Below are 27,502 nucleotides of genomic sequence, written 5' to 3'. Positions count from 1 at the left end.
ACAAAACTTTACATTTTAATGACCTAGAAAGGCTAAATTAGTATCCCTAACCTTTCCATGGAAATCCAGGTCTGGATCTCACCACTAACAGCAGCAGTTTTAGCTGCACTTCTGCATGTTTCAGCACGATGAAATGGAATTGTTCACTAACCTGTAGTGCTCACCATGTACTTCCACTTCACCACATATGTGTCTCCCTCATGGAACTGCCCTATGCTTTGCTTAGGCAGCCTACTGTAATCGAATTCCAGGATATGCCAGACATCCACAGAGGCAGTGATAATTTCAAATTGCCTCCCATCTTCTCCTTCTACCAGTCCATAACCCCGGCCAATATTCATTCCATCCAAGACCGTGCCCACAGTTGTTTGAGGCACAGCTACCATTAGCATGACATCATATGGTTTAGAGTCAGATCTGGATTCTTCCTGTCAGAAAACAGAGAAGAGATTTCTTTGAGCACAGCATTTTCTTCTCCTCACCCCACAGTTCCAGTGAAACATTTTGACTCCTGCATATTTCAGTACTTTAGTATCTTGTCATCGTTCGAAGCCCTGTCAAAGCCCCCTCAGCAGTATTGACTGAGCTGCCTGGCTCATATATTAATATTATTAATAATAATAATAACAACAATAATTTATATATATATATAAATAACACATAAGATATAATTACATTATAATCTATAAATAATTATAATACTACAAAACAACTCTTGTGGGTTCACTGTAGGAGGTGATGTTCTGACCTCTAGATCAAAGCCCACAAGACAAAAAATGTGCTCTTGATCCTCGAGCACAAGCTTCCCTGGCTGCCATCCCAACTAAGTCATCTAGTTTGAAATACCTAGCATGCTTATTATATGCACCTTCTGGTGAAGGGATTCAGTAGAATTCTTCTCATTGAGTTTCTTCAGTTCTGTCCAATCGAGGAATTTTTCTTTGAACAGTATTGTCTCGTTATGTTCTGTGAGTCTGCCAAATACAGCCCAGTCTGGGCGTCCTTGTCCCTTTCTGTGCAAGGGAAGAAAAAATATAGAATCAAATGAAACACTGTGAAAAGAGGGCAAGAAAATGATGTATCTGCAAGGAGACTAAATTTGCGTTACAATACCTGGGTATAAGGGGATTGCATTCTCCGGGGTCCAGAGGATTTATATCACAATTGGAGTAATCAAAGGTGCCATTCCACAAGTGTTTTGCCAGCTGGAATGCCACTTTTCTTTGTGCTAAAGTAACTTCTTTTCCATGCCATACATATACTTCACTGCCAAAATCAAACACCAGCACCTAAAATCAAAACCAAACAACAGAAAAATCAGCCTACCATTATGTTACATGATATCCTGATCCTCCAGTTTCCTTGTGCTGAACAGAAACTCCTCCAAATATGAGTTTCTGCAGTGACAATAACAAGTAGCACTGCAATGCAAGTAAGGACAGGCCAGTGGTCTGCATTGTGATGTCCAGTTTTTGAGCATGACTGGAAGCAAGTAGGGGGAATGCTGTGAGGTGTATTATTAGGTGGCTGAAGTCACTAGCAGATTAGAGAGCTCTTACTGCTAAAAACCTGGTTCTGTTGCATGACTGATAGCTGTCCAGTTTCAGCAGCTTTGTCTGACATTTAGATCTATGTCTTGTCCTACAGCCAGGGAGGGCTGACAGAACACACAATATAGGCAAAAAGGCAGTGACTTCAATACTTTCAAGAAAATGCTTCATGTCCTCATTTTAGAAACCTGCTCTCATTCTTGCTTGGATGGGTGAAATGGTTATTGGAAAAGTCAGCTAGGGATAGAAATAAAAGCAGGTTTTATTTTGTTTTGTTTTTCCAAAGTGCTACTTGTTTTGCGCTTCATGACTCTGGGGTAAGCCACTGTTGACAAAAAAGGTTTAGACTTTCTAATATGGTATTTTACTTAGAAGATAATGTGAACTAATTTCTTGAGACCTTGCAGCACACTCTAGACAGCAAAATGTGCAGAAGCCTTTCAGAAACACAGAGGACCCAGGCTTCAGCGATCCTCTCCACGAGCATTTGCAGTTACTGCAAGTCATCACCAGTTGCATGTTCCTGCACTTACCACAGGAGCAGTTAGTGGCACAATACCTCTTTTGGTTGTAGCAGGGTACATTTTGGCACCTTTCCCCAGTAGTCATCCTCGGGAATGAGTTTATCCTCTACGAGGCGGTAAATGCAATTTGTTTCTATTATTGCGGCTTCGTACATTTCGTCTTCTTCAGGACTTCCAGCAGCTTAAGGAAAAGATTGTCAAAAAAAAAAATTAACCTCCAACTATCTTTACTAAAGAGAACCAACTCTACTATTTTATTGTGGTAGAGCATCAGATACTGTAACTATAACAATGCTTACACTGGTAATTTGTCTGTCCACCAAGGAGTTTCCAGAAGTCTTTGGCTGCGTGGGTATGGGTATTTATTCCTTCTTCTATAGTCTGTATATAAGAAGCTCTACAGCCAAGTTCCCTCTTTGTCTGAATTAAAGTTGCAAGTTCTGAAGCCTAAGAGATTAACAGTTATCTGAACAGGATTGCTTAAGTCTTTGGAATATTTGTGCAATATTCTTGCTCAGTGAGAAGGCAAATGAGATATAGTACAGCAAATAGCAGAAGAAATTGTTATTATTTATTGCACTAAATAAACAGACAATAGAAGAAATGTTACAAAAATGAATTCATTCTTTCATTTGCCTTAAAGCAAGACTGATCTCAGTGGACATGAGAATGAAAAGGACATCCTGCAATTCAGACTATTTATTTTTTTTTAGTTCAGTCTGTATCCTGAGGATATCCTTTTTTCTCTTGCAGCTTCACAAACTACACACTCCTTTACAAATGCCAGCTTTCATTCAGTGCATGACCTAAAATATATTTTCAGGAATTTTGCATATCTCCCTGTCACAGACTATCAGTTACATGCCACTTTTTGAGAGAATTGGCACTAAGGCTCAATTTTATCACAGACATATACTGCAAAGGTTCTAAAAATAAATAATAAATAAAACTTCACAACAGTACTGACCTTTGCTTTTTCTATGACATTTGCAAACTCTCCTACCCACAAGAAACATAAATGTGGAGTTAACAACAGGAAACAGTCTCCACTGTTCAGTGATGAGGCTCTTGGTTCAACTAATCTTGTTTGAACATGTCTTCTTCCTAAAGAGAAAACAAAGCTAATTATATTCCTTCAACTACTACTATCAAATGCCACAATCTAATTTGTTTTGAATGAAACACAAACAATTCCAGCACATGTAGCAAAATATGTGGAAACAGACTGTTTAAGAATAATTGAAAGACTAGTACTGTGGAAAAAGAGTTTACTCACAGGAAACAAAATAAATGTTGTCTCCTATCAACTAATATTTCTATTATTTCCTGTTCTTGCTTTAACAACTTTGTGTCCTTCTGGAAAGAAATGAATTAAGTAAATGGCAGACAGCAGCAAAATTCCAGAACCTCTTTCATTTGCTTAAATGAAGTCATAGCACAATTTCTGTAGGCAGTAAAAAGTTTTAAGAATTTTAAGAATTTTGCTTTCCAAAACCTAGCTATTTGCAGAATCAGATATGTTACTATGCACTGTAAGGGGAAGTGGAGCAAGAACACTGTCACATCATTTCCAAATTATATTGAGCACTGGGAGAATGGGACAGTTAAAAAATTTCTACAGGCCATAGCCAGAATTTGTGAAATATTCTGTTTTCTCTTTGGGAAACACACACCAGTGGACCAATGTAAACCTATTTGCGAGGTTTAACTTTATTTACACAATTACCACTTATTTTTTGAGGTTTTGGAATCTTGAAGATTTAGAACAAGCTAAGGATCTAAATGTGGTAGCAATTCCCACATGCTGCATTCAGCTTATTATTTATGGAAAGTAAAAGCAGTTCCAGCATACCTTTAATTTGCAGGAGCATTAGCTTCTTGTATGGCACAGCACTGTTGTTAGAGTTTTGCTCTGTTAGATTAACACTCCTCAGGCTAATGTTGCTGAAATTCTCTTTGCTTGCCAGACCAGCAAGTGCTACTTCTGAGAAATTTGAATTTGTAGACACTTGTACATAAAAAGAAATTGGAGGAAAAGACAGTCAGACATAAAAAATAACAAAATTATAATAAAAAAATGATTGTTTCCTTAAGAAAATAATTTCTGCCCATTATTTTCAGTTTTTCTCCATAGCAACTGTAAAGGCAGGTTGAACTCAGATTAACCACTACCCCAAAATATTTTTGGTTTAGGATTATCTAAATTTCTAGCTATCCAAGAGTACACTGTCAGTGTCAGAATTATGCTATTTGGCATGAATACCAACTTTGCTAGGAACCATTCTACCCAATGTTTTGTGAAGTACTGTGCAGATCTTCAGTGCTTTATAAGTACTTAATAATAAGAGAGAGCACAGAGACAAGGCTAATTAACTGTAATTCCCTTAATATTTGGCTGAGACAGTCTGATGCAAAACCCATTTACATTTCAAAGTCTTAGCCATGTTTTACTATAAACTTACAGCCCAGATTCTTGGCTACTTTTGTTTATTGCTCAACCAAAGACAAGACAAAACACTTTATAAATGTATAACTCAGGAAAATCCTTCTCAGTGAGATGGCAACAAAGTGTTACATATATAGTTAGCCTTTTCATCAATACAATTAATAGCTAAAGATGATATTTCTTTACTCAAGTGTAGTAAGGAATACTTGTACCCCAAAATGTAAGAGTGGCTGGACAAATCTTTGAATAAATTTTACAGTGATGCCTTTGCTGTCTGTCTGGTTCTCAGGAAAAAGCAAATTCCCAAGTAAAGCACCTTGTAAGCCCTGCCACAAAGCACTGATCCTTTATGGAAATTAATCAGAAGAAGTCAAGAAGGCTAATTCCACTTTTTGAGAGAAAATTAGGACCCAAAATTGAGGCCAGTGTATCTGACAAAAATTCATCTACTCTTGCCAGCTCTCACCGCAGCATGACAAAGTTGGATCTGCTTTCCTTGATCTCCTGTCCTCACCCTGCACACCCTGCAGGCATTGTGGCTCTCTCTCTTTGCATAAGGTAACTGTGCTAAAAATAAATAATTAAATTCTGTGTACAGGAGGTGGCTATAGGTAGCTTTCCCTGAGGAAATCACACATGCCTTTCTCTCCAGGTCTCCCACACAGTCTACATTTCACCTTATACATCAACCAATTTATTGCCACTCAGAGAATATGTTCCATTCATTCAGTTCTGTTTTTTGCATTGGTTTTTTCTTTTTTAATTAAATTGCAAAGGCAAGATGGTGTCCTGTACAAATCATCCTGCTAGCTTACTTTTTTCTACTTTCATTCGCTTTGACTCCATGAAGGCAACATTCAGTCTTTGTTCAGTGTATTCATGAAGAATATCTTGTCTTGCTGCAAGCATTTTCAGGGGGTTCCTTGAGGACTGGACTCTGCGTGTGGGCCTAACTGCACGTTTGTGCTCTGCTACAGAAGATGTCAACCTGAAAAACAAGTAGTGTTTATAATCATCAGACAGGATGATTACAAATTTTTCTAGTCAGGATCATCTAATGACAAGAAATCAAGATCCGTTCCTCAAGTCAGGCAGGAGCATGATTTCAGAAGAAATGAACGTGCCCAGTAGTAAGATACCTACAGGATGACTTAGAGCTGAACATTTTGAACACTGCCTTTGTGTCTGCATTTAAAACAATGGGGAAAAAAAATTCTTACTTTGGTGCATAAGGATCAAAGATGGCATCGAAGTCCTGATCAAGGTTCAAAGGCACTGAGGAGGAAGGGAAATCCACACGGCGATAAAATTTGGAAAATGTTTCATCATCATCCAGCTTCATCACCTCTTTCACAGATCTTCCTGTAACTGTCAGCACTGTCTCTTGCATCCCAGCAACTGCAGGAAGAAAACACCTCACCCAGTAAATAACCATACTAGAGTTTCTAACTCTAGAAAAGGTAAACATGGGTTGTTTGGTAGTTGCCTGGGTAATTTTTTTTTCAGTGTGGTGGTAGTATTTTGGTTTTTGTTGGTTTTTTTTGTTAAATTGATGGTAGAAAAGTGTGTTGATATAGAATATTAAAACAGTGTAACTGCAACTCATATGCAATAATCATTACACAAAACGGCAGGGAAATAAGGCTAAATGAAAACTTGGACACTATAAATGAGTTGCTAGAGTATGATGATGTAAGCATTTTAGGGTTTTGTATATTCCATCTTGCCTCCAACTGTGTAATTCCTGCCTTTGAAAAGATCTAGAATCACAAGGGAAAAAGTCACTACTTCAGACTAGTGAGTGTGGCACAGTCATTATCCTATGCTAGTGCTTCCTGTACTGAAATGTGAATACATTTGTTTATAGTATCTGTTACACTACAAATTACATAAGGATGTAATAAAGATTTTTGCCTTAGAAATGAGGACAGACATATGAGATGGAAACACCAGGCAACTCCAGAGACCTTCTTAAATAGCCAACAAACTGTACAGGGAAGCTGATGAGCTGCTACAGAGAGTCAATTTTCAAAAAAGCAGGAAAGTGAATGAATTGTGCTTGGGAGCATCTTAGTATCCTATTTTGATTTTAATAGGACTCAACTACATTTAAAGATGTTTCACTGTATATGACAATATGGTTCAGACTGGCTGTTTGCTCTTAGGAAATTCTGCCCTACAGCAGGATGTGTATATTGTTTCTAGAGAATCAAGAAAATTATTGAGGTATCTGTGATTTATTCTACTGTACACTTGTAAAACAATTGTGAAATGTTTTTCTTCTTAAAATTTAGCAAAGACTGAATTTAAAAAAAATAAATTATCAGTAACTGCAGTCTGAGCAAAGAAATATTCAGTTTCTGCTACCAGATATTTTAACTGAGGGGCACTTTAATCAATTTACTAAAGTCAGAGGGTGCATACACTGCCACCCTTCATAAATCTACCAACCTTTGTTATTCAGCCTTCCCAAGAATGACTCCAACTTGTCAAGCTTCATATCTGATTCCAACTGCATATCAGGCCTGGCTTCAATTTCTAAGCAAACCAGAAAGTAAAACCTGTTAATTGACAGGAAGCAAATGAGCCTGAACATATTTCAGCCATTTTTATTCCTTACCTTCCAAGGGCTTTGTAACTGGAGTGGTAGACTTCTGCCGGAAAGGGGATGCTACTGGTGTGAGTGCACTTGGAGAAGCCAGGCCTGCACAGGGACACAGAACATGGGAAATGCAGCCATGAGTCAGCCTGTGTTTCCAACAGTGATGACAGAGAAGCTATTTGGGGAAAGCAGATGAGCCTGGCTACTTCCTATAGGCCAGCACACTTCCCCAGCCATTGTATTAGAGATGGCAGAGGGCCCTGCCTGCTCCTTTAATCAACAGCAGCCTCAGAAACCACCCCATTTACAAGAACAAAGCTTCATTTCCAGGTGTCTCTCTGCAAGCTAACACAAGATATGGGCTGTCTTTGGAATATTGTAATTTTGCTCCTTTTCAAGGTAGCAGCAGTTCAATGGTCTAGAGTTTGGGCTCCAGCTGTACCACAAGGTACCTTTTAAAACCATGTAAGTGTTCTGAAAAAAGGATAAGTTTAGCAGGGATCTTGCTAGGCACCTTCATCTCTACCACCTTCTTACTCCCTTTTTTAAATTTAAGCACATCTCTATTATTACATGTAACAGGATGCATCTGACTTGTGAATGCTGGCTGGCCCTGGATTTCACAGTAATTATTGGGCTCTCTTGGGTTTTTAAGAACGTGTGGAAATTGAAGTAGAAATGGAAGCTAGACTCTCCACAATATCAAGCACTACTCTCTCCTTTTGTTGCACTCTCCTCCATCCTTTTCAGTAACTGTCATAAAGCAATTCATTCTGGACCCAGTGGGTAAAATAAGGATGGATTTTTTTAGTTTTAGTTTTCATGTGAATCTACACTGCTCTAGTAAGAGAACTGGACTCTATAGGAGTCGTGGGTTTTATTAGGCAGGAAAGCATACTGAGACAAAAAATTGCACCTATTAACTTTTGTTGTCTAGACTTTCAGTAAATGGGGAAACAGACATTTACACTGTTCTCTATTATCTATTTTCCACTTAGCCACAGTTTGCTAATTACTGAGCCATGCAAGTTTAAGTCTTTAGTTATTTTGATCAGATTAAACAACTATTGTGCTGGGAGAACATATCCTAAACATGTTTCCACTATCTTTACTGCAAGTCATAGCAATACAATTGTCATAGTCGTTAAACTCCAAGTTAAATTTGGAATATAACTAGGTAGCTTTTCCATAAGCAATTTTTTCCCCTCTTACCTAAGAGACTTAAAATTCCAGCAGGTTTTAAGTCAATGGGTAAAGCCTTCCTCAAAACACACTCAAGAAGACACAGCTCTTAAGCAGCTCTACCAGCACATAATCCACAAGACCACACTGAGAACTGCTTAGGAAAGGATCACCTTCCAATTAGGACTGGATCATTTTCAGCTATAAGAAGCAATTAAAATACAGCATCTGTGCACATGCATATGACAAAGATGTTATTTTGCATTGCTTCCTCATAATCTCTTAAATTAAAACCTCCTAATTAGAATTTATTCTTTCAGGATATAAATCAGTACACATTTAACTAAAATCCCACTTGGGCTACTTTTATTGATTTCACTGTCATTGCATTACCTTGCTTGTTCAAAAGAATTATCATAGCACCTAAAGAGATCCTTTCAAGATAATTTTTTTTCTTATTAAGAAGAGCAAATGCTACAACCTTCTTTTCCTTTCCAAAGACCAATACATTTGCAAAAAAATCTCAAAGAGCAGGTCTGTGGACAACTAGACAGTTTTTTAGTGACCCTCCAAAAAGGGTTACTCTTTAAATAGTGACCAACTGTCATTCCTAGCAGCAAAACTCTGTAAAATGTAAGCAGCAGCTAAATTATGTTACTAACAGAGGTAATTCCTGATCCTGTTTATCTGGTTTTCTGCCAACAGATTGTGGCTTGGATTGCAAGCAGTTACTCCTGTTGCAGTATTGCCCTTGCCCTGCAATGATTTTTTTTCATGGTTGTAATTTAATTCAAGGTTCATTGTTGTTGTGTTTAATAACCAAGTCCTTGTAACAACCCAAAACCTAGTAGTCATTAAGCAAAAAGATCAGTTTAGGTGCCTTCTTCCCAAAGCTATCATCTTCCCAGGCATGCTGTGTGAACAGCTGCACTCCAACCATGTACAGCCTTCAGAGACTCCTGTCCACTTTAGAAGAATGATTAAATCTGGAAACAGTGACTGAATTCAAGAGATCCCAAAAAAGTCAACATTGCTCCCTTGTCATTTCTACTCTGTGGTTTTATGCAGAACCAGGGAATCTTCAGCCAAACATAACACTTCAAGCTGTTGTCCAAGACAGCATCCATAAAAACAATACTTGTTTGCTAAATATTCCAAGTGATCCTAGGAGTGGGGCAAATGCCAGCAACAGAAACAACACAATTTCACAACTATTCTCTAGACAGTGCAGCTGGGTTTTCAAAGGAAGAATAAGTAAGAAAGAATAATCCAGCTATGTCCTGTGGGTTGTATTAGAAGGCAAACCAAAACATATATCCCTGTTCAAGTGATAGATTTCCACCAGCCAGTCAGAGCCCAGTGATAAGTGGATGGCAGTGCAGAATAAAATGGATCAATACCACGCCCACAAGAAACTAAAGTGAAGAGCCTCATGGCACAATTATTCAGTTGAAGATAAACAGTCTTCCTCTTGCTAAATACAGATGCTGTTTCTGCATAGCTTAAGTTTGACTTTATTTTGACTAGACAGATAAGAGGTGTCTTATTTATATTAGGATCATTTAGTCACTGACCTTTTTTTACCATTCGGCCAGCTACAGTGAACTGTGTGGAGTCATTGGCTGCTCCTTTACCCTTGGACTTCCAGGCTTCTTCTCGAGCTGTAATCAGGTGTTTCCTCTCCTCAATGGTCATCTGGCTCTCCTGGTTATCTGCCATTCTTTGCTTTTGGGGTGAAAGAAAGAAGAAAGAAAGAAAGAGATGTTTAAAAAACCTGCTAGACACATAGCTAAAGAGTGGCTGAACATTTCAGCTGCCAGATGCAGAGGGAAGGGAGCAGGGAACAAGCTACTGCAGTGAAGTCACACACAGCTTAGTGACCCTGCAGTGCTTCATTGTCTTCCTGCCCCATTACACTGTGAGCACAAGGTTTTGGTCTGTGCTCCTTGACCTTTTCTTGAGACTACCAGCCAGGGCAGATGGCACTCCTCTATGCAAAGCAAACTATTCACTCTGTGTATGAAATCATTTTCCAGGCCTTGTTCTTTTGAACCATGACTTGCTACACAAGTGACATCATAACTGACTATAAGCACATGTTTCCAAGTGTGCAAATCAGCAGGTGGCACAGGGAAAAACAGAGAAGTGGTGTAACTTCAGTGGGTGATTCCTAATCAGTCTCTTACAGTTACTCAGCTCCCCAGGCAGGATTAGCAGTGTCTCCAGAGGTTGCTCGTTTTAGTTCTTAAGTCAGCTTGCTCTACTAAATATTTTGCCTGGATCTGAGGAAGGAAGGATTATCTCTACCACTCCCTCCTTTTTTTTTCCTAGGTCACCCTTAGCTTTGCTTTCTTGCTTTGGAGGTTGGCAGCCAACAGCTGGAGTGATTAGAAGCAGAAGGTGCACTATCTCAGTGCCCTTCTCACACAGATGGATTGATGATGGTACTTTAAGTAGGAAAGAAACTGAATTTACAAACTCTGCTGCAGCTAGGTCAGGCCAAAGGACTGTTACTTTAATATACTTATCTTTAAAAATTATCAACATTTCAGGGATTACACTGCATAGAAGTCAAACATAGAAGTATTTTTAGTGCAAGGGACTGTCAACTCTAGAATTACTTCCAAGATGATGCTATTCATCATTTTTCTTCACAACCTACCTTCTAGAATTGAAAAAACGAATTAAAATCTCAAGCTTTAACACCACTCTAGGTCACAGAATCACAGAAAAAAAATGCAAAAGTATGCACCAGCTTGTGAACATAAACATTCTTCTCCTTTCAAGATACAAAGAAGATCCTGTTATTTTTTATTTTCTTAAAAATCAATCAGACTAAATAAATAAGTAATTTTATATAAAAACTATTATGACTGCAGGGGACACTCTAATATAGAGACTATGTAGCTTTCAGCATTTACCAGGAACAGTAAATATCAGCCAGAAGAATGAAGACAAGCCAAGAAGAGGTTTGTACAAGGACTAGGGCAATGAGAGCCCTCCACTACTTCCCTCTAGTTCCATATATTTCTGCAGCCTTCTGCAGCAACACTTCCTCTCCATTTATCAAGAAAGAGAGTTGGACAGCCAGACAAGAGGACTGCAAGCCATGACAATCAAGATTAAATACTTGGATTTTTCCCTAGAACTCCAAAATGTTCAACAGAAATAATAACATACAAGTCTATTCAGTATCATTTCCTCATCTGTCAAAGCCTCTGAACGCTTTAAAGAAAAACACTGAAGAAGTCTCTTTCACTTCTTCCAGTGTCATTCCAGTGTCAGCACAGCCACCTCCGGGATGAAAAGTTGGTAGAAAATACCACAACAATATATTAAGGGACATCTGGGCAGGAAATTAATAAATACCTAATGAAGCCACATGTAAAATTTAATAAACCAAATATTTTAAACTTAGTAAGGATGCTGACTTCCATTATGATATGAGGGAAGTGAGGGAGAGGCAGAAAGAAGTAAAATAATGCGATTTGGGTTTGAGTTTTTAACCTTACAGGAGCCTTAATTTTGGATTCTGTCTCCGGCAAATACCTGGAGTTTCAGCATTTACAGAGCTACTGAAAATTCTGAAGATGCAGACCTAGAAAGTATGTGTGTTAATCACTACACACATGAATTGCCAGAAAGATTGTCAGTAATTCTGGTGCTGTGTCAAAGGATAAAAGAAAACAGCTGTCAGACAGGAGAAACAGACTTTTTTTCTTTTATTTTTTTTTTTTGAATGGAAGAAATCAAGCTGTTCCATTGGGCAAAACATCTTTGGAGTTCCTAACCAAAAAAAAAAAAAAAATCAGACTGGGTACATATGTTACACAATTAGGAGAAATTCCATACTAGATCTCTTCTTAATGCATGAAGACTCCTACCTTAATCTATTAATGAACAACTGAGCTAAAATATTATAAACTAACTAGGCACCAAGAAATTCCCAATCAACTTAATTTCCCTTAGTTCTGCTGAAAACCAGAAGTATATGCCATGATTAAATAAATAGTAATTTTATATAGCTAGAAAGCTAATATGAGCCAATGCAACTGTCAAAAGAGATTAAAAAAAAATCCACCTGCTAGTTGGGAACAGTTTAGAAAGCTTTCAGAATTGCCACATGGAGCATTTGTGGAGGAATTAACTGGTGAAAGCACAATCTAATTGGGAGAAAATATGCTAAGAAAGCTAAAATTCAAGAAGCTTCTACATCCAAATTTTATTTCTAAGTTTAAAAACCCAAATTATGATATGAAAAAGAACCTCAAATTTGCAACTGTAAAAAACTAAAATCAAAAATTAGTATATAAAGAATAAATAAAAATAACATATAAAAACTTAGGAATAAAACAGCTCCAGTGCAATTTTTCTTCATTAAATAGTGATTACTTTCAATGAAATATTCTAATTTATTGTGTACAATATGTGGATATGTTCATTGATACCTTAGACAAAAAAAACTGGAAAAGAAGATGCCCCAAAACACAGTAACAAATTTTGAAAAAAGGCCTTTGAAAATGCGCAAATAAATAGGATAAAAGCTCAGATGTGGACAATATTTAGAAGTAAAACTAAAGCATGTAGGAACAGGTCACACAAGCTGTGGGTTCTTCCAGACACCCATGGAAAGTCTGCTGCAAAGACAATCAATGAAGAATCAAATCACCAGCATGTAATTAATGCCATTCCACATGGCATTATGGAAAACAGGTTTAATCAAAAGGGTAAGTTTGATGAGCTCAAGTGTGATTAAATATATTAACACTGTTACCTCTGATTTCTTTAATATATTTGAGTTAATCACAGATGACATTCTGGGGAAGGTTTTTTGGACCAATATAAAAATATCAGAGCAGCTTACAGGCTGTAAACTGGTTAACTGACCAAACAGGAAAGAGCCATTCAGTGATGTGATTCATCCCAAATTTGATCAAAATGTTTTCATGAAAATGGAAAACAAAGGATGTAGTCTCATCCCCTGAGAAGACCCTTATGATGACACCAACATAGAGAAGAATTACGAAGATAAAGAAGAGATAATTACATAGATGGTTAAAAAAAAAAGGATATCAGAAAAGCCTGGTAAATGAGGCTTTTAAGAGAAATGTGATTTGAAAATGGGAAAAAACATCGAAAAAACCAACCCAGTCAATTAGGAAGACAGAAAAAGAAGAAAGACAAAAACTCCCATGGAAAGTTGTTCAGAACACATAATCTGTACTGGAATAACTCATCCATTTCCAGTCTCTATGCTTCTACCCAGGATGCTAACAATTTTGAAAGGTTTCAGGAAAGGGCTGAAATATTTTTTTTAAAATTTGACCTCAGATTCTATGAGACAAGTATGTATTTTCACTGAAGAAAGGGTTAAGAGTTACATTTAACACAGCAAGAATAATAACATATGAAAAATTACTTAATATTGCCAAGAATTTTCTCTAGGCTGACAGTTTAGAATTAAGACTGTGTGTGTTTTTCTAAAAGGTCTGGTTTTTAGTCTGGGGAGGATTTACAGACTTAATGCAAGGACAGTTAGAAACAGGGATTACTTTCTCCCACAGCTTGGCAAGGTTGGATGATGATATTGGTCATTTCTAGCACTGTGACACATTCCTTGAGGGTATGGCAGGCACTCCCCTGTTGATGCTAAGGAAGGGGCCACATCTAGGCAATGCTCCTACAGTTTTGCAGTCCAAGCAGTGTCCCCTTTAGGTTGCAAGAACTGAGAAAGAGTGGTCTGTTAGCATACTGGTGTGCTGTTTGGTTCTGTTGTTTTTGATTTCGTTTTGCCTTTTTTTTAATAAATAAGAAGAAATAAGATAATTAATGGTTTTCTATGTAAAAGATCAAGACTGCCCCTACCCGGGGGAATCCAAACCAAGAATGAACACAAAATAATCTGTTTTTCAAAAGAGGGTTCTATTTAAAATGAATGCTATAAATTACATAAAAGGATTCAAAAAGTATCTATTTGGTTTTTTTTTAATATAAGTAACTTCTCTAGTTTAAGCTCCTGTGATAAAAAAGAATATGGAGAATCCAACAGTTGTACAAGTATGGTAAAAAGTCTCTGTGTTGTTTTGCTCTGCAACTTTATATGAGCCTTCATATAAGAGAACATGAAGGGGAATGTCCATGCAGACGTATGCCTTTCTGTTCAGAACTGCTTTGAGGAAAACAGAACACACTCAACTCATGTTTGGTGCAAATAACAAAGTGATTAACCGTGCCAGAAAAATAAAACACCAAACCCTAATAAGTCTGCATGTACCTTGACACTGCTGGAAGGAAGCAGCTTGCTAAGAGAGAAGGATGTAGCTCACCAGAGTCAGTGGAAAGATGATCACTATTTTTGCTCTTTTCCTTTTAAGATAGATGGAATGAACAGCCCATTAAAGGGCCTCCCGTCATTACTGGAGGGTTATTATTAAGTTACACTATATTGTTATCCTCTAGATACATAAAGCTGGTGAACTCTGTCACAACCAGACTAATAGGTGATCTGAAGTAAATAAGCTATATTAAATCCAGAGCTTATAGGAAAGAGGTAACACTAACATATTTTAAAATAGTCCAAAATTTAATGTTCAATTTAAAAAACTCATAGTAAAAGATCATATTCAAAAACAGCTATGGAAGTGAATGTGGAAATGGTAAATATCAGTTGCCTAAATATTTATAATATATCCAGTAGCTTCTTCTGTATTCATCATCCTCAACCCAGCAGTAAGTATCTGCTCCTAGAATTCACTGCCATTACCCGTGCTGGTCAGAAAGCTCCCTGCATGCAGCACAGACTGTGGGAATGAAGAACCCAATGGATTCCTCATAGCACAGGAACCACAAGTGTGAGCTATGAGGCAAGGGACAAGGAAGTATAATATAGCAGAATTTGATTTACATAGATCTACTGAGACCTTCCAGTGAGCTCTCCTTCTTTTCATGTGGTTTTCTACAGCTTATTTGCCCACTTCTTCCTTTGCATTTTTTACCTGAACCAGGTACAGAATTTGATTTACATAGATCTACTGAGACCTTCCAGTGAGCTCTCCTCCTTTTCTTGTGGTTTTCTGCAGCTTGTTTATTTACCCACTTCTGCCTTTGCATTTTTTACCTCTGATCACGTGAACCAGGTTTAGTTTGCCCAGATCAAGATCTAGTACTCTACCGCTCAAAGAGAACTTTGTTATGTTGCTCTGGGTGAAGGAAGTTTATATTTCTCATTATCTATTAATTATGCAGATTGTCTGTGATGGAATTGCAGAGGTACAGACATGATTCTGAAGAACACTTCACATGAAGCTTCTCTAACATTTACTGGAGCAGCACAAGAACTCTGTTCCCAAGCAAACACAAATTAGGAATGTGCATCATCCATCTGAGTGTAATTTTCTGTCTCACTCCTCCCTCCAAAAATGAAATAGAAATTTTATACAGCATTTCACCTTCCATCTCCAAGGATGACGGTCACCAGAAATCAGAGAGCTTGATTCTTTCAAACTAGTACTACAGACCTTAAAGGAAGAAAGAGAGAGAAGCAGGAAGATGGGATAGTCAGAGAATAGAAGCAGGATGTGCCAAGACAAAAATCCTTTACATAGGGACTAGGGAAAAGCACTATGGGAAAGTTGCCTCTCAACAAAAGCAGGTTTTTTTACAGTCAGTAAGTTAGATGATGTTATGTCTTACATTGTACATGCACATTACTTACAGGGAGATCAGGGTACACAGCATTTTATTCTAAACTAAATGCTGTGTAGTTCCATACTACTCCTTTTATACACCCTTTTCAGCAACTTACAAGTTTTCAGTGTTATAATGAATGCAATAATGTTTTCTTCCTTTACTTTCTCACCTATACAGTCTAAAACAGATACAGAACTTTCAGAAAAGCAACCATAAGAGAAACAGTAGCACAATGTATATTGAAGAAGAGTGCACAGGATAGTAGCATAATATTATGTTTCTTTAAAGCTACATTTACTGAGCTGGTTAATCAGTTAAGAGGATTATTAATTCTGCATGTTAAAGAACACTGGTAAAATGTCCTTACTTGAAATTGTAGAGCTTTTAAATTGTGCAGATTTTTGCTCACCTGATTAATAGGCAGAAAAGGATGAAATTTATGGAGAGCAGGTATAACAGGAGAGTAAGTAGAAGCATATACAGGTTCCTATGACAAGGACAGAAGCAGAGCAAAGGAATTAGAAAAGAACTGGACTACCAGAAATGGAAATAGGGAAGAAATAACTCCTCTTTCCCTTATTTCTTACTAAATCTTTTGATCCTCTAGAAATGTTTTCCCTGTTGGAAAGCAGAGATCAAAAATGCTGTCGTAATACAACAGCATGTTTACCAAAGCCATTCCATGCAGGAATTATCCAAGTTAGTAATAATATCACTACAACCCAACACAGAACAAAACAGCACATCTGGAAGATACACTTTTTGTAGGCTGATAATTTTTATATGTCTCTGTTTTCATGCACTATTAAATTGATGAACCATGTCAACCACAATGTGAGTAATTCTGCTGCAAGTTTAATCAGACCCTGCTAAACAGCAAATCATCTATTCTCTGGATGAAAGGAAAGAATGCCTGCTGAAACTGGGAGACTCAAAAGCCATCTGGAAGGATTTACTAAGCCCACAACACAGTGAAGGTGAGTTCACCATTCCAAACACAGCCTACAAATAAACCCTGCCCCAGAGCTGGGCTTACCCAAAGCTGATTAGACATGGCTTTACCAGCTTTAATTCTTCTCCCTTCTGTAGGTTAAAGCAAATGGGGAACATGGCACAGTGGATGGATAAATGCAGCTCATTAGAATGGCTCAAAATGAAGCCTAATAATTAGTTTCAGCTTTGATGAGAATGTGATACAAGCACTTGGTGGATGCCATATATGAAATGGATAAAACTCTTACCACAGCAAAAGACTAGTATCTTAGTGCCTAAAAGTCATTTTTCAAGGGCTTACCCTCTCTAAGATTTTTACACACTTCATCTCTGAGTAATTTTGAAATGACTGCTCAACCCTAGCCTTTAACACCAGTACTGAGCTGCAATTTAAACATAATGTAAGAATTAAGTGTTTCAAATGTCAGTCACTGCTTTCGTGCAACTGCAATGCAGCTCAATGCAGCTGGTAATCACATTAATCAAGGACTCTGTTCAGAATGGTTCACTATAAAATAGAAATTTTTATTCCAGTAAATCTTCCTATTTTGATATTATGGAAAGATTTTGAAGTTAATTAATTTTTCTACTCATGAAGAAATCCAACAAACTGCAAGTGTTCCATCCAGCCTAAGATGATGAAAACAAAGATACTAAATCCAAAATATTTTTCCTAAATGAAAGATTTTTCTTTTCCAGTAAGACATTCATCCAGCAAGACAGTTGCTCCCCTGATGTTAGAGCTATTCTTTGAATTGTCCAAATATGTTTTACCATATATACAAATAATTTAAGAAGTCTCACAGCTTCCAAAAATTTTTCCTCCTGTGTGCAGCAATCATCAAAACAGATGCTGGACCTCCAAGTAAATCTCAGCTTCCCCCCCTCATCTGTATCTGCTTGTGTTAATTCCCTAGTTTCTCTTTTTTTTTTTTCCTGTTTGAGGTTGCTCTGTCAACTTTTCCATGAATTTTATGGTGTTTTTCTACAGTTTAGTCTACACACAAATGACTGTAACACATTTGGATAAATATTTCACCATGTAGACACCACAAAGAAGCATTTTGACTAGAAGTAATCAAACAGCACTATTTAATGCAGCTATTTTGTTAAGAGTATGAATGTTTCCACTTTTGTTGTTTATATGAAATCTAAATGTACTCTAATAACTTCTAATTTCTGCAGGTATGCATCAATAATCAAATCTCCAGAACAATTTAGGTAACCTTTTAAGAGAGACACACACACACACACACACACAAAAACCCCCTAAAAGATGTCTGACTACATTAATAGGAGCACCATACTGCACCTAAAAACATCAGGCATTGTTTTGAACCAGCAGGGCATGACAGAAGTTTACACACCCTTGCTCTTGATGCCATGGTGTTTATGACTGCCATATGTGGAAATAGTCTAACCAGCTCAAAATTCAGTAATCAATAAAATTTCTGCATTTTTACTGTAATCCAGCAACAGAAAACACTTAAGGTTCTCAAACACAGCAGAGTCTCAAAGTTCTACAAACAGACTTCGACAGCACAGTGCTCCATGGTCCTCAAAGGACAACAGGCAGCACACTGACTGCTTATCAAAACCAGTACTTCTAGATTTAAGGGCAGCTGGCATGGTGTCTTGTAAGTAGAGTGGTCATCTCAGTAAGGGTTTACATATTTTTCGTGTATCACATGAGAATCAGCATCCCAAACATCAATATGTTCATGGAATTCTGTATCTTACACACCAAGTTTTCATCTATAGGCAGACATGAAAATCCTTTGATTTAGGCTCTGAATAGCCAAGAGCTAATGTGAACGATCAGAGTGGGTGACCCAGTGTCACAGAAAGTTCCCCTGCTAGCACTGTCACTTCAAAGCTTGTATCCCTCAAGCACTTCATGCTCCCTTACTTGCTTTAAAAGCCTGACTTGTGCTCGCTGCACATGGTAACTCAGCAGGGAGGGTATGGGTGCTGAGGGGTGAGAAGAGAGAACAAAGGGTTTGTCTCTGCCTAAATCTTGGCAGCTGTTTAAAGCTTTTTCTCAACCCCACTGTCTTTAGCAGGAGTACATTTGTTATCTGATCTCAACAGTTGTCATTTTGGAGACTAGCCTGTTAAAAATGTGACCACAATTTTGCTTTCCTCCCTGGAACTATTTTTGCTTTAGGACGTCTTTCAAACTAGCAGCTGGATTTTTGAGCAAGTCCACAGGGCAAAACCAAAATAAACCCCATAAACCAAACTGCAAAAATCAGCTTTATTCTCTTCTGTCCAGTTAAAACGACGGATGACTCACATGTTCAGGCACAGATTTATCCTCAATAATGACAAACTGTCCTTACTTTTAATGCACTGATGGAACAGGAGACTTTTTGTTACTGTTTGCCTATACTATTTAGTAGAAGTGTAAACAACTAAATAATTGGATCCAAAGATTACTGTCCCCACTAGCAAATTTTGTAACACAAATTTTATTTTCACCCGTCCTCTGTGAAGTATTCCTACAGAAATTAAAGGCTTTTGAGGCAGCCTATTTCATCAGACTGAGAAGGGAAACAAGGCTCCATCGGTCCCGTAGTTTGAGCCAGGGGACAGTCCATTTTGAAGCAAATCTCCCAGTCATCCTCGTGTTCTGCACTTTGGTTCACACTGCAGACTGCACAGACTTTGCAAGAAACCAAGCCCTGAAGTGTACTCCAAGATCCCCATGTAGCACTACTGCTGCTAAAAGCAGTCAGGCCACAGGACCAAGCTAAATTTAGTCTGAAACAAAATTTCACTGAACCAAAAGAAGCAAGTATAGCACAAGTAGCACATCCTCAGCGGTAATTATTATTACCTCAGTAATTATTCTGATTTACAGATCTACTCTTGCTGGGCAACCTAATGTACTCATGTATAGACATAATCAGAGTGTGCTAACAATGTGGATCTCCCTTTCCTCCACACCTTTCTACCCATCTCACTCTCCATTCACTACCTGTGTAAGACAGATAAAATCTTGGTCCTGACAGTTTTGGCTATTCACAAAGATCATGCAAGATAACCAAAAGCCAAATGGTTCATGAATGCTCTTGTACCTTCATTACCTCAGTAGTTTTAGGATCCAAAATTACTGGTTAAAAACCCAGTGTATGCACAGAGATAACACAGTGTTAGGAATGTGACATTTTTACAAACTCACCCCTACATAAGAAAACATCAGAAGTATTAAGGCAATTTCAATGGGGGAAAGGAAGAGGGGCAGGAGATAGGGCTTAAATCATTACACCTTTACATGCTGCAGAAGCCTTACAGACCCACTTACTAGTTCATTATCTTCTGATGTGAAGACACTATTACACATCCCAGGATAGTGAAGACTTCCTCATTAAATAACATCTCACACTGGGAGAATTGGTTTTTAAACAAGCCTGACAACAAGAAGAGTAGCAGGAGCTAGCAGCTAATATTAGGCATGCCTGTCTACTTGGATGCATCTTCAAAAAGCAAAAGCATTTCAAGCAAGATGTTTTTCCCAAATAGGGACAGTTACCTTCTTCAACAGCTGCTCAACTTCTTGCATCTGCGCACTGCGATCAGCGCCAGGCACTTTTGCATACTCCTGCTTTTTGCTGAGCCTGCTCTTCCAATCTTCTTCACCACTCTTCTTCAGCAATGCCAACCTATAAGGAAAAGCATGCCAAACAGGCAGCTTTAAACACTGTCCTTCCCATTATCCTCAAAAGATAACCTTACTGTTCCACTAATGCTGCATTCAAGATAGTCTGAAATTAGGTTTTCTAGCATTAACTAAGTTATTTACATTTCATACACATATACAAAGCTCACAAACAAACACCAAGCCTTATACTGTACATGTTGAATGGCAATCATCTATCAAAACACAGACATCCAGACCTGAGACAGACACTCCAGTTAATTTATATCATCAGTGGAAATTGCCAATACAGTCAAGGGAGACCAAAGTACAACACAGATCCTCCTAAAGTAGGTGTATAAAAAGGTCAGATTAATAACTGCTGTTTCCCCCTACACTCTGTCACTAAGGCACAGCAAGTGAATAGCTTGCCTATGGATACTTATCCTGTAGATGTCCAAAGTTAAGAATATGTATCCTTTGGTCTTCATTGTACTCATTTAAAAATACTTTTAAAATTATTTTCTTTAAAGCCCAAGAAGAAAGAGGTCTGTTCAGCAGGCACACACCAATTATGTCTCATCAGGCACATCAAAGGACAACTCTGCAGTTCCTGCTTTCACTACAACTCCAGGGGCTGAGGTTACTTATCAGACTCCCTGGGATCACTTTGTATCTCCTTGCTTAGCCCAGGCATTGCTGCGACACAAATCAGCAGCAACAATGCTCTAATAACCTGGTGCTAACTACCCTGCAGCTGTGAAATCTATCAGCAAGATTCAACTTGTTTAAAGGAGGTCTTATATTTAAAATGTGGATTACCATTAATCTCAGTAAGTGGGATCTTTTCACAGCACTGTTTCCTAACCTTGAGCAAAATTCTGAATATATAGTACAAAGGGCTGACTGGCTGCAGTGGGGACATGTAGATTATCTTTGCTAGAATTGTATTTGTCCATACAAACCCTGAGGTGACTACTTTTGGGGACAGGGGAAGTCAGTCAGGAATATGAGAACTATGCAGGTATGATGACCTTCAGTTTACTTTCCTCAGAAATCAACATTTATATGAGTTTTCTACCCTTCAGAAATCATTCTTAGAAATGCATAAAATGTGTATCTGCAGCACTTTTGCAAACAGTTGCATTGACCTATTAAATAATTATTTTAGTTTAAATAAGTCTTACCATATACCTTTCTCAAATCTACAGCATTTCAGTAAGAATTATACAAAACCCTTAACCCTATCAATGTTTGAACAGGTTGAGTAGTTAAATCTATTCTGACCACAAGATACGGAAATTCTTTTTCAGAGATGTGATTACTTTATCCTCACAGCAAATCTTGTCTGGAAACTCTGAGGAGAAGGAAGGGGTAGAACCAAAGAGGTCTAGCCAGAAGCCAAGTTTCAGGCAGCTGCCTCCTGCAAAAATCCAGGGGGTGCAACCATGCTACTGACCTATTTGGGGATGATCAATTGGGCCTAAGGCAGTCACTTGAGAAAAACTAAGAATGCAGAAAACAGTAAATCTACAGACTACAATGGCAGTAAGAATGTTAGTATTCAAGAAAGCAGTTATTTCCTCTCTTCCTGCCTAGGCAGGCAGTGCTGGCAGGCTTCACATTGCCTGGTTGCTTCATACCTCACAGCACAGGATGAGTAGGGGTGAGAAGGACTCACAATAAGGAGCTGAGGTCATGGTCATTGTTTGCAGAAAGGACACAAGATTTCACTGCCCAGAACTAATCTTCTGGAGTGCATCCATGCATGTGTAAAACTGTGGAGGAGACCAAGATGGGACTGAATTGCCACCATGCAATGAGTTATCTTCAGTAGCTATGTTCTCTCAAGTCAGTTTTGCTTAGAAATGATCTGTGATAATTGAAGCTGGAAGGCATATTGGTCAGCCTTGTTTGTTTTTTAAAACGTTTACAGCTGTTCAGCATAGCAGGCAGGGGGAAAAAAGTGGGGTTTTCTGGGTTGTGGTTGGTTTTTTTTTAAACTAACATTACCGCAGGGTATTTGATCTAGACCTTTGACCCAAACAGTCTGCTTGGTCAGGGAGAGAAAAATCTTTAATTCTAAGACTATTTCTGTGTTTTTGGAGATGTTGTTTTCTTCTCTGCCATAAGGATGGTTTCATAGCAGCCCTCCATTCTTCACTGGTACGTGTAATGAAAAACTGACTCCTACAAGTGAGAACACACATTTGCCTGAATTTAAGCAACGAAATCACCACTTAAAAGAAACATGTATGCCAATAAAAACTTCACTGCTGTGTAAAACCTAAAGCCACGCGTTTCTTTTGAACAATGGAAGTGGCAATAAAGTCAGACTGCCCTGACTCAGCAACAACTGAATGGAGGACACTCTTTTGTATTAATGAAGATGCAAGAACTACTGAATTGGTTCCTAAAAGTAAGCCCACCAGCTTACTTTGAATCAGCCCAGAACTGATTTCCAAAGAATCAGCCCAGCAGCGATTCTTTGGAAAATCTTAGAAAATAAGGCAAATTTTAGGTCTAACCATTAGATTTGTTTAAGGCCTGCTTCTTACTAGTTTCATTGAATACCTATATTTTTTCCATTTTTTATAAATAATGAATAATTCATTAGTCACTTTCACAGTGTAGACACACTACTTTTGCCTCCAAAAGTTCCTTTTCCAATATGAAGAAAATAAGTTCTACTCTTTTCTTGAAAGAAAAAGCTTTTAACATGTCTGCCCATCTTTGACAGCTTGCTCTGCATCCTTCTTTTACTTGCTACTGAGATAGACTGTGTGACATCAAGACAGAATGATCCTCATCCCAGAGGTGTCAGGGTGGCCTCAAAGCAAAAGCTTTCAGAGCTGAAGGCAAAATGCTGGATAGTGAATACTGAAGGGAAACAGAAATGAGATCTGAACAATGGTTCTGCCTAAACAAAGAGAGTTGCATGCAAGGCCTTGGCAAAAATCCTGGCAAAAAAATATCTAAATGACACATCTTTCTTCTGTAGCAATATTTTAGTATCTTAGTTGCTAGTTGTCTCCTTGAGCTAGAACAAACCACACATAGGATTGGTTTTCACATGTTCTCCCTTGGCTGCACTTGACCAGTTCTTTTTGGATAAATCATAAATCCTGGAGGGCAATATGAAATATATAACTACAGAAAGGAAGTTGCCTGTTAAAAGAGTGCATAAATTCAGTATAGTGGGAACCAGACTGCATAAGAAAGTATTGCTCAGGCATCCATACATCAAAAAAAGGTTGAAAACTAAGTTTAGGCTAGATTTTTCCTGAGAAAGTGAGAATGATGGTAAGAGGTTCAGCACAAATTAATCAGATGTAGCTTTCTAAAATAGTGATCATGGCATGCAGCTGACTTCTACAGCGGAGCTGACAGGATGGGCTTTGGTCTCAATAAATGCACAAAGACAGGAAAAGAGAGTATAGGTGTCTTTCCTCCTTAAAAAAATCATGATTTCCATTCTTCTATATAATACAGGTAATTCTGAAAATGCCAGCCATACATTCACTCTATGAGGATAGTATTATATATAAGACTTCAGTGAAGCAAGTCTTTGTGGAAAATCACTTTCATCCAGACCAGCATTCATGCATCCTGCCCAAATACTATTTCATGTGTGGAAAAGTTGTTCTTCCATAAGGTGAAAGAATGTCTGACACAGCCAGAAAAATACACTGGATGGGAAGATGAAGTTAGTGAATGTAAAAGGAAAAAGAAATCCAAGTGTAATAGTTAATCTTTAGCAGAAATGTTCTTTGATGTTTATGAATACTTGGCATGAACTTCAGCCAAGCAAAAGAAACTTAGTGGTTGTAGTCTTTTAATTCTGGGACAAGAAGTAGAATACTGTGGTATTTTGGAAGGCTGAAACATTTTGATATAAGCTCAGTCATTTACAGATGTTTGTGGAATCAGGGAACACAAACTCCTGACAAGACAGCAAGTATTTTCTTTTGTCAGCTCTGGGACTGAGTAGACAGAGTCCTAACAAAAGTGGTTCCTGATTGTGTGACTGACAAGCTTCAGTTCCTCAAGAGATCAACTGAGCTGAGGCATTGAAGTTAGGACTGAAACAGCTACTAAAACCTGGATCTTCCCTCCAACCTCTTTCTCTCCACCAGGATCAGGGATGGTAGATAATTTACCACATATAAACCAGAAGTTATGGTCTTAAACCTCATCTGCCAAGACAATTGACATATTTAGAGGAAGGGGATGGGGATGAAAGGGCTTTAAGCAAAACAACAGCAAGACTGAAAAAGGTAAGTACAGCCTCCAGAAAGGGCACTAAGACTGCACAGCTGCTGTAGTTGCCCCTGCACCCCCTTGTGTAAAGGGGTTGACAGGGAGTGGGGATGCTCTGTAAATGAGAGACTTACATACCTCCTAGAAACACATGAATTTGGGAAGCAAACTTTGGAATTACGTTTAAAAGGAAAAAAAAATGGTTCAGAATGCCGAATGTTACACTCCCCTCATTAAGTGAGGGAATACTTTTACATAGTGGAAGTTTAAGCAGGCAACTAGTTTCATTTATTGGTTCTGCTTTCACACAGAAAAACTGAAGCGAAGATAGGCCAAAGAATCATAATTCACTCACTGGACTGCTACCAGTTTGGGACTGAGTTTATACTCTCAAAGTTCTAACTATGTTAGGAAAACTTTTACAAGTACTACAGCAGCTATTGGCACTTCAATCCTGAACTCCCACTCTCTGCACAAGTGCAGGACATCACATTTTGCTTCAGATCAGAATGATCTTGGGTTGGAAAAAGTATTCCTAGTACTCCTATAAACCTGTCCCTTACTATCCTTTTAAAATCCCTTCGGTAAGTTCTAAGAAGTCAAAATGGCAACCAGGTACTTCTAAAGTAGTGGGGCAATAGCAGAGTCTATCTGTGACTCCTTCTAGTCAGCTTATTTAAGGGACTCCTCTAGACCAACAAGAAATGGTTATTAAAATAAACCAGAATCACATTATACCTGCTGTATAACTGAAAGCAGAACCTGGAGAACTATATTGAGTATATAAGTGTAATTAGAACATGTATATTTTACAACTTTAATTTTCTGAAATATTCATTGATTATTCAGGTGACTCTTTCAAAATCAGGTTATTATGTTCTCTTGAATGGTAATTCTCATTCACCATCACCTGCTTCATAAGCATGTCAGGCAGATTAGCTACATGTTTCTGCTGTTAGTAATAATAAAGCCTAATAATCACTCCTTAGCTTTTTTAGAAACAGTTTTAAAGCTTATTTTTACACCATCATCAATATAATAACTGTATTTATAGGGATCATTAAAAAAGAAAGAGAAATTTAAGTACCTTTCCTTAATTGACATAGTTTTGCTGGAATTATCAAGGACATCCTCAGCTGTTTGTGCTTTGCTCTCTCCCATGGAAAACATCTCACAGGAATTCTTATAAAATTTGCCTTCCAATTGTTCAGAGAGCTCCTGCAGTCTACAGGATGCTGCAGATGCTGTTTGTGAAACTGTCCTCATGGCTGATGTGCTGGTGAGTTCAGAAGAAGGCTCAGCATGGTCTGCCCATTAAAAAGAGAAGTGCTGAATTAGTTCTGTTCTCAAAGACACTTTACGTTACTAACACTGAAGAAGCAAATCTGTATTTTAAACATTCACATCACATACTATTCTAACAGGGAGAAACTTCTGGCTGAGCTAGAGCACAAAGATTAATTGTGCAGCATTACTTGCTGCAAGGACTATCCATTTGTGACTGATGTTCACATGAAGCCACAGAACATCATGTTCAATACACAATTCTGAACTTCACATGGGTGAGGCACAAACTGCTGCTCCCCTCATCACACCAACAGGAAAATGAACACATGAAAGGGACAGGAACAAAGAGCAGGGGAAGAGAAGCAGACAAAATTTAAACAAGAAAATTAACTATTTGGTAAAGCAGTTTAATGCTTGAGTAGCATACTAGAACATTTAATAGCTTAATAGAGGTATTATTTTCTAGGAGAGTGTTGGGGGCTCTTTTGGGTTTGTTATTTCAAGCAGCAATTAAACCACAGGAAAAAAACTGCCTTGAAGAAAGATAAATGCACCATTACAGTTATCCTTAAAGAAATGTAAGTGATCTTCATTTTTCTTTTTGAAATGTTATAAGCACAACACCCCTCTGATATATGACTGCTCCTATTATATCCCAGTCTCCATCTCCCCTGCAGTCATCAAAGGCTAATTGGACAGAATGGATACTGCTTTAGAGGAATAGAGGCAGAACTGTACCTTCCTCTCTACACCTGTGTGAAGACCATAAAATTCAAAATGAATTAACTTCACAGGATGAACACAAAAATGCTTTTAGTGCTACAGGGTAGTGTGATCCTGTCACCCATCACAATAAAAGAGAAAAGGAATACAACGTCCTTCTAAATTCAGCAGAACAGAAGGACTTATGAAATTACCAAATTCACTGTTTATTTCCAAGGTACTTTATTTGAAGATGGGCAAGTTTGTTTTTTAAGTTTAAATTATGCTGTGCATATAATAATGTAATTGCTCTGAGAATTTCCTGGTTTGTATTTCATCACCACATCAAAGAGAAAATAATACTAGTTTTGCAAAATTAATTATCAGAAAATTTTCCACCCCTAGTTATGTATGAACATATGTGGGTAATTCATAACTCTATATGCACAGTAAGGCAAAAATTAAGGGCAGATAATTGATTCAGAGCAGCAAGTTTAGTTTGTTCTGAATTTTGGAGGGCAGGTGCAAGGGCAAAACCAGAAAGAATAACTCTTAGCTTCAGCATATAATACCACTTCTTTGAAAGTAAATAAATCTGAATAAAACTGAACCATCTTTAAAGACTGA

At 37.9% G+C, this 27,502-nt stretch overlaps 1 protein-coding gene across 17 annotated transcripts in view; it reads right to left on the bottom strand.

The window, feature by feature from the left end:
- SVIL (supervillin) overlaps positions 1-27,502 on the bottom strand; it is a 107,555-nt gene that overhangs the window by 9,388 nt on the left and 70,665 nt on the right. For 12 of the 17 annotated variants that reach the window (XM_039710899.1, XM_039710864.1, XM_039710834.1 and 9 more), the window contains 16 exons: positions 25,974-26,193; positions 20,522-20,651; positions 16,403-16,480; positions 15,753-15,821; positions 9,879-10,029; positions 7,141-7,224; positions 6,972-7,058; positions 5,741-5,918; positions 5,336-5,508; positions 3,927-4,082; positions 3,042-3,178; positions 2,374-2,521; positions 2,110-2,255; positions 1,114-1,289; positions 869-1,013; positions 152-428 (listed from right to left, as the gene is read on the bottom strand). In XM_039710899.1, coding sequence (XP_039566833.1) covers positions 152-428; positions 869-1,013; positions 1,114-1,289; positions 2,110-2,255; positions 2,374-2,521; positions 3,042-3,178; positions 3,927-4,082; positions 5,336-5,508; positions 5,741-5,918; positions 6,972-7,058; positions 7,141-7,224; positions 9,879-10,029; positions 15,753-15,821; positions 16,403-16,480; positions 20,522-20,651; positions 25,974-26,193 — 2,355 coding nt within the window. The remainder of the gene's footprint in view (positions 1-151; positions 429-868; positions 1,014-1,113; positions 1,290-2,109; positions 2,256-2,373; positions 2,522-3,041; positions 3,179-3,926; positions 4,083-5,335; positions 5,509-5,740; positions 5,919-6,971; positions 7,059-7,140; positions 7,225-9,878; positions 10,030-15,752; positions 15,822-16,402; positions 16,481-20,521; positions 20,652-25,973; positions 26,194-27,502) is intronic. The other 5 variants (XM_039710880.1, XM_039710944.1, XM_039710954.1 and 2 more) reach the window with 1 other exon arrangement.

This window comes from Passer montanus, unplaced genomic scaffold (assembly GCF_014805655.1).
Source record: "Passer montanus isolate IOZ18808 unplaced genomic scaffold, ASM1480565v1 scaffold10, whole genome shotgun sequence".
Taxonomy (NCBI): Eukaryota; Metazoa; Chordata; class Aves; order Passeriformes; family Passeridae; genus Passer; species Passer montanus.
The sequence above is the reverse complement of the archived record's forward strand: the minus strand, read 5'-3'. Positions and strand labels throughout refer to the sequence as shown.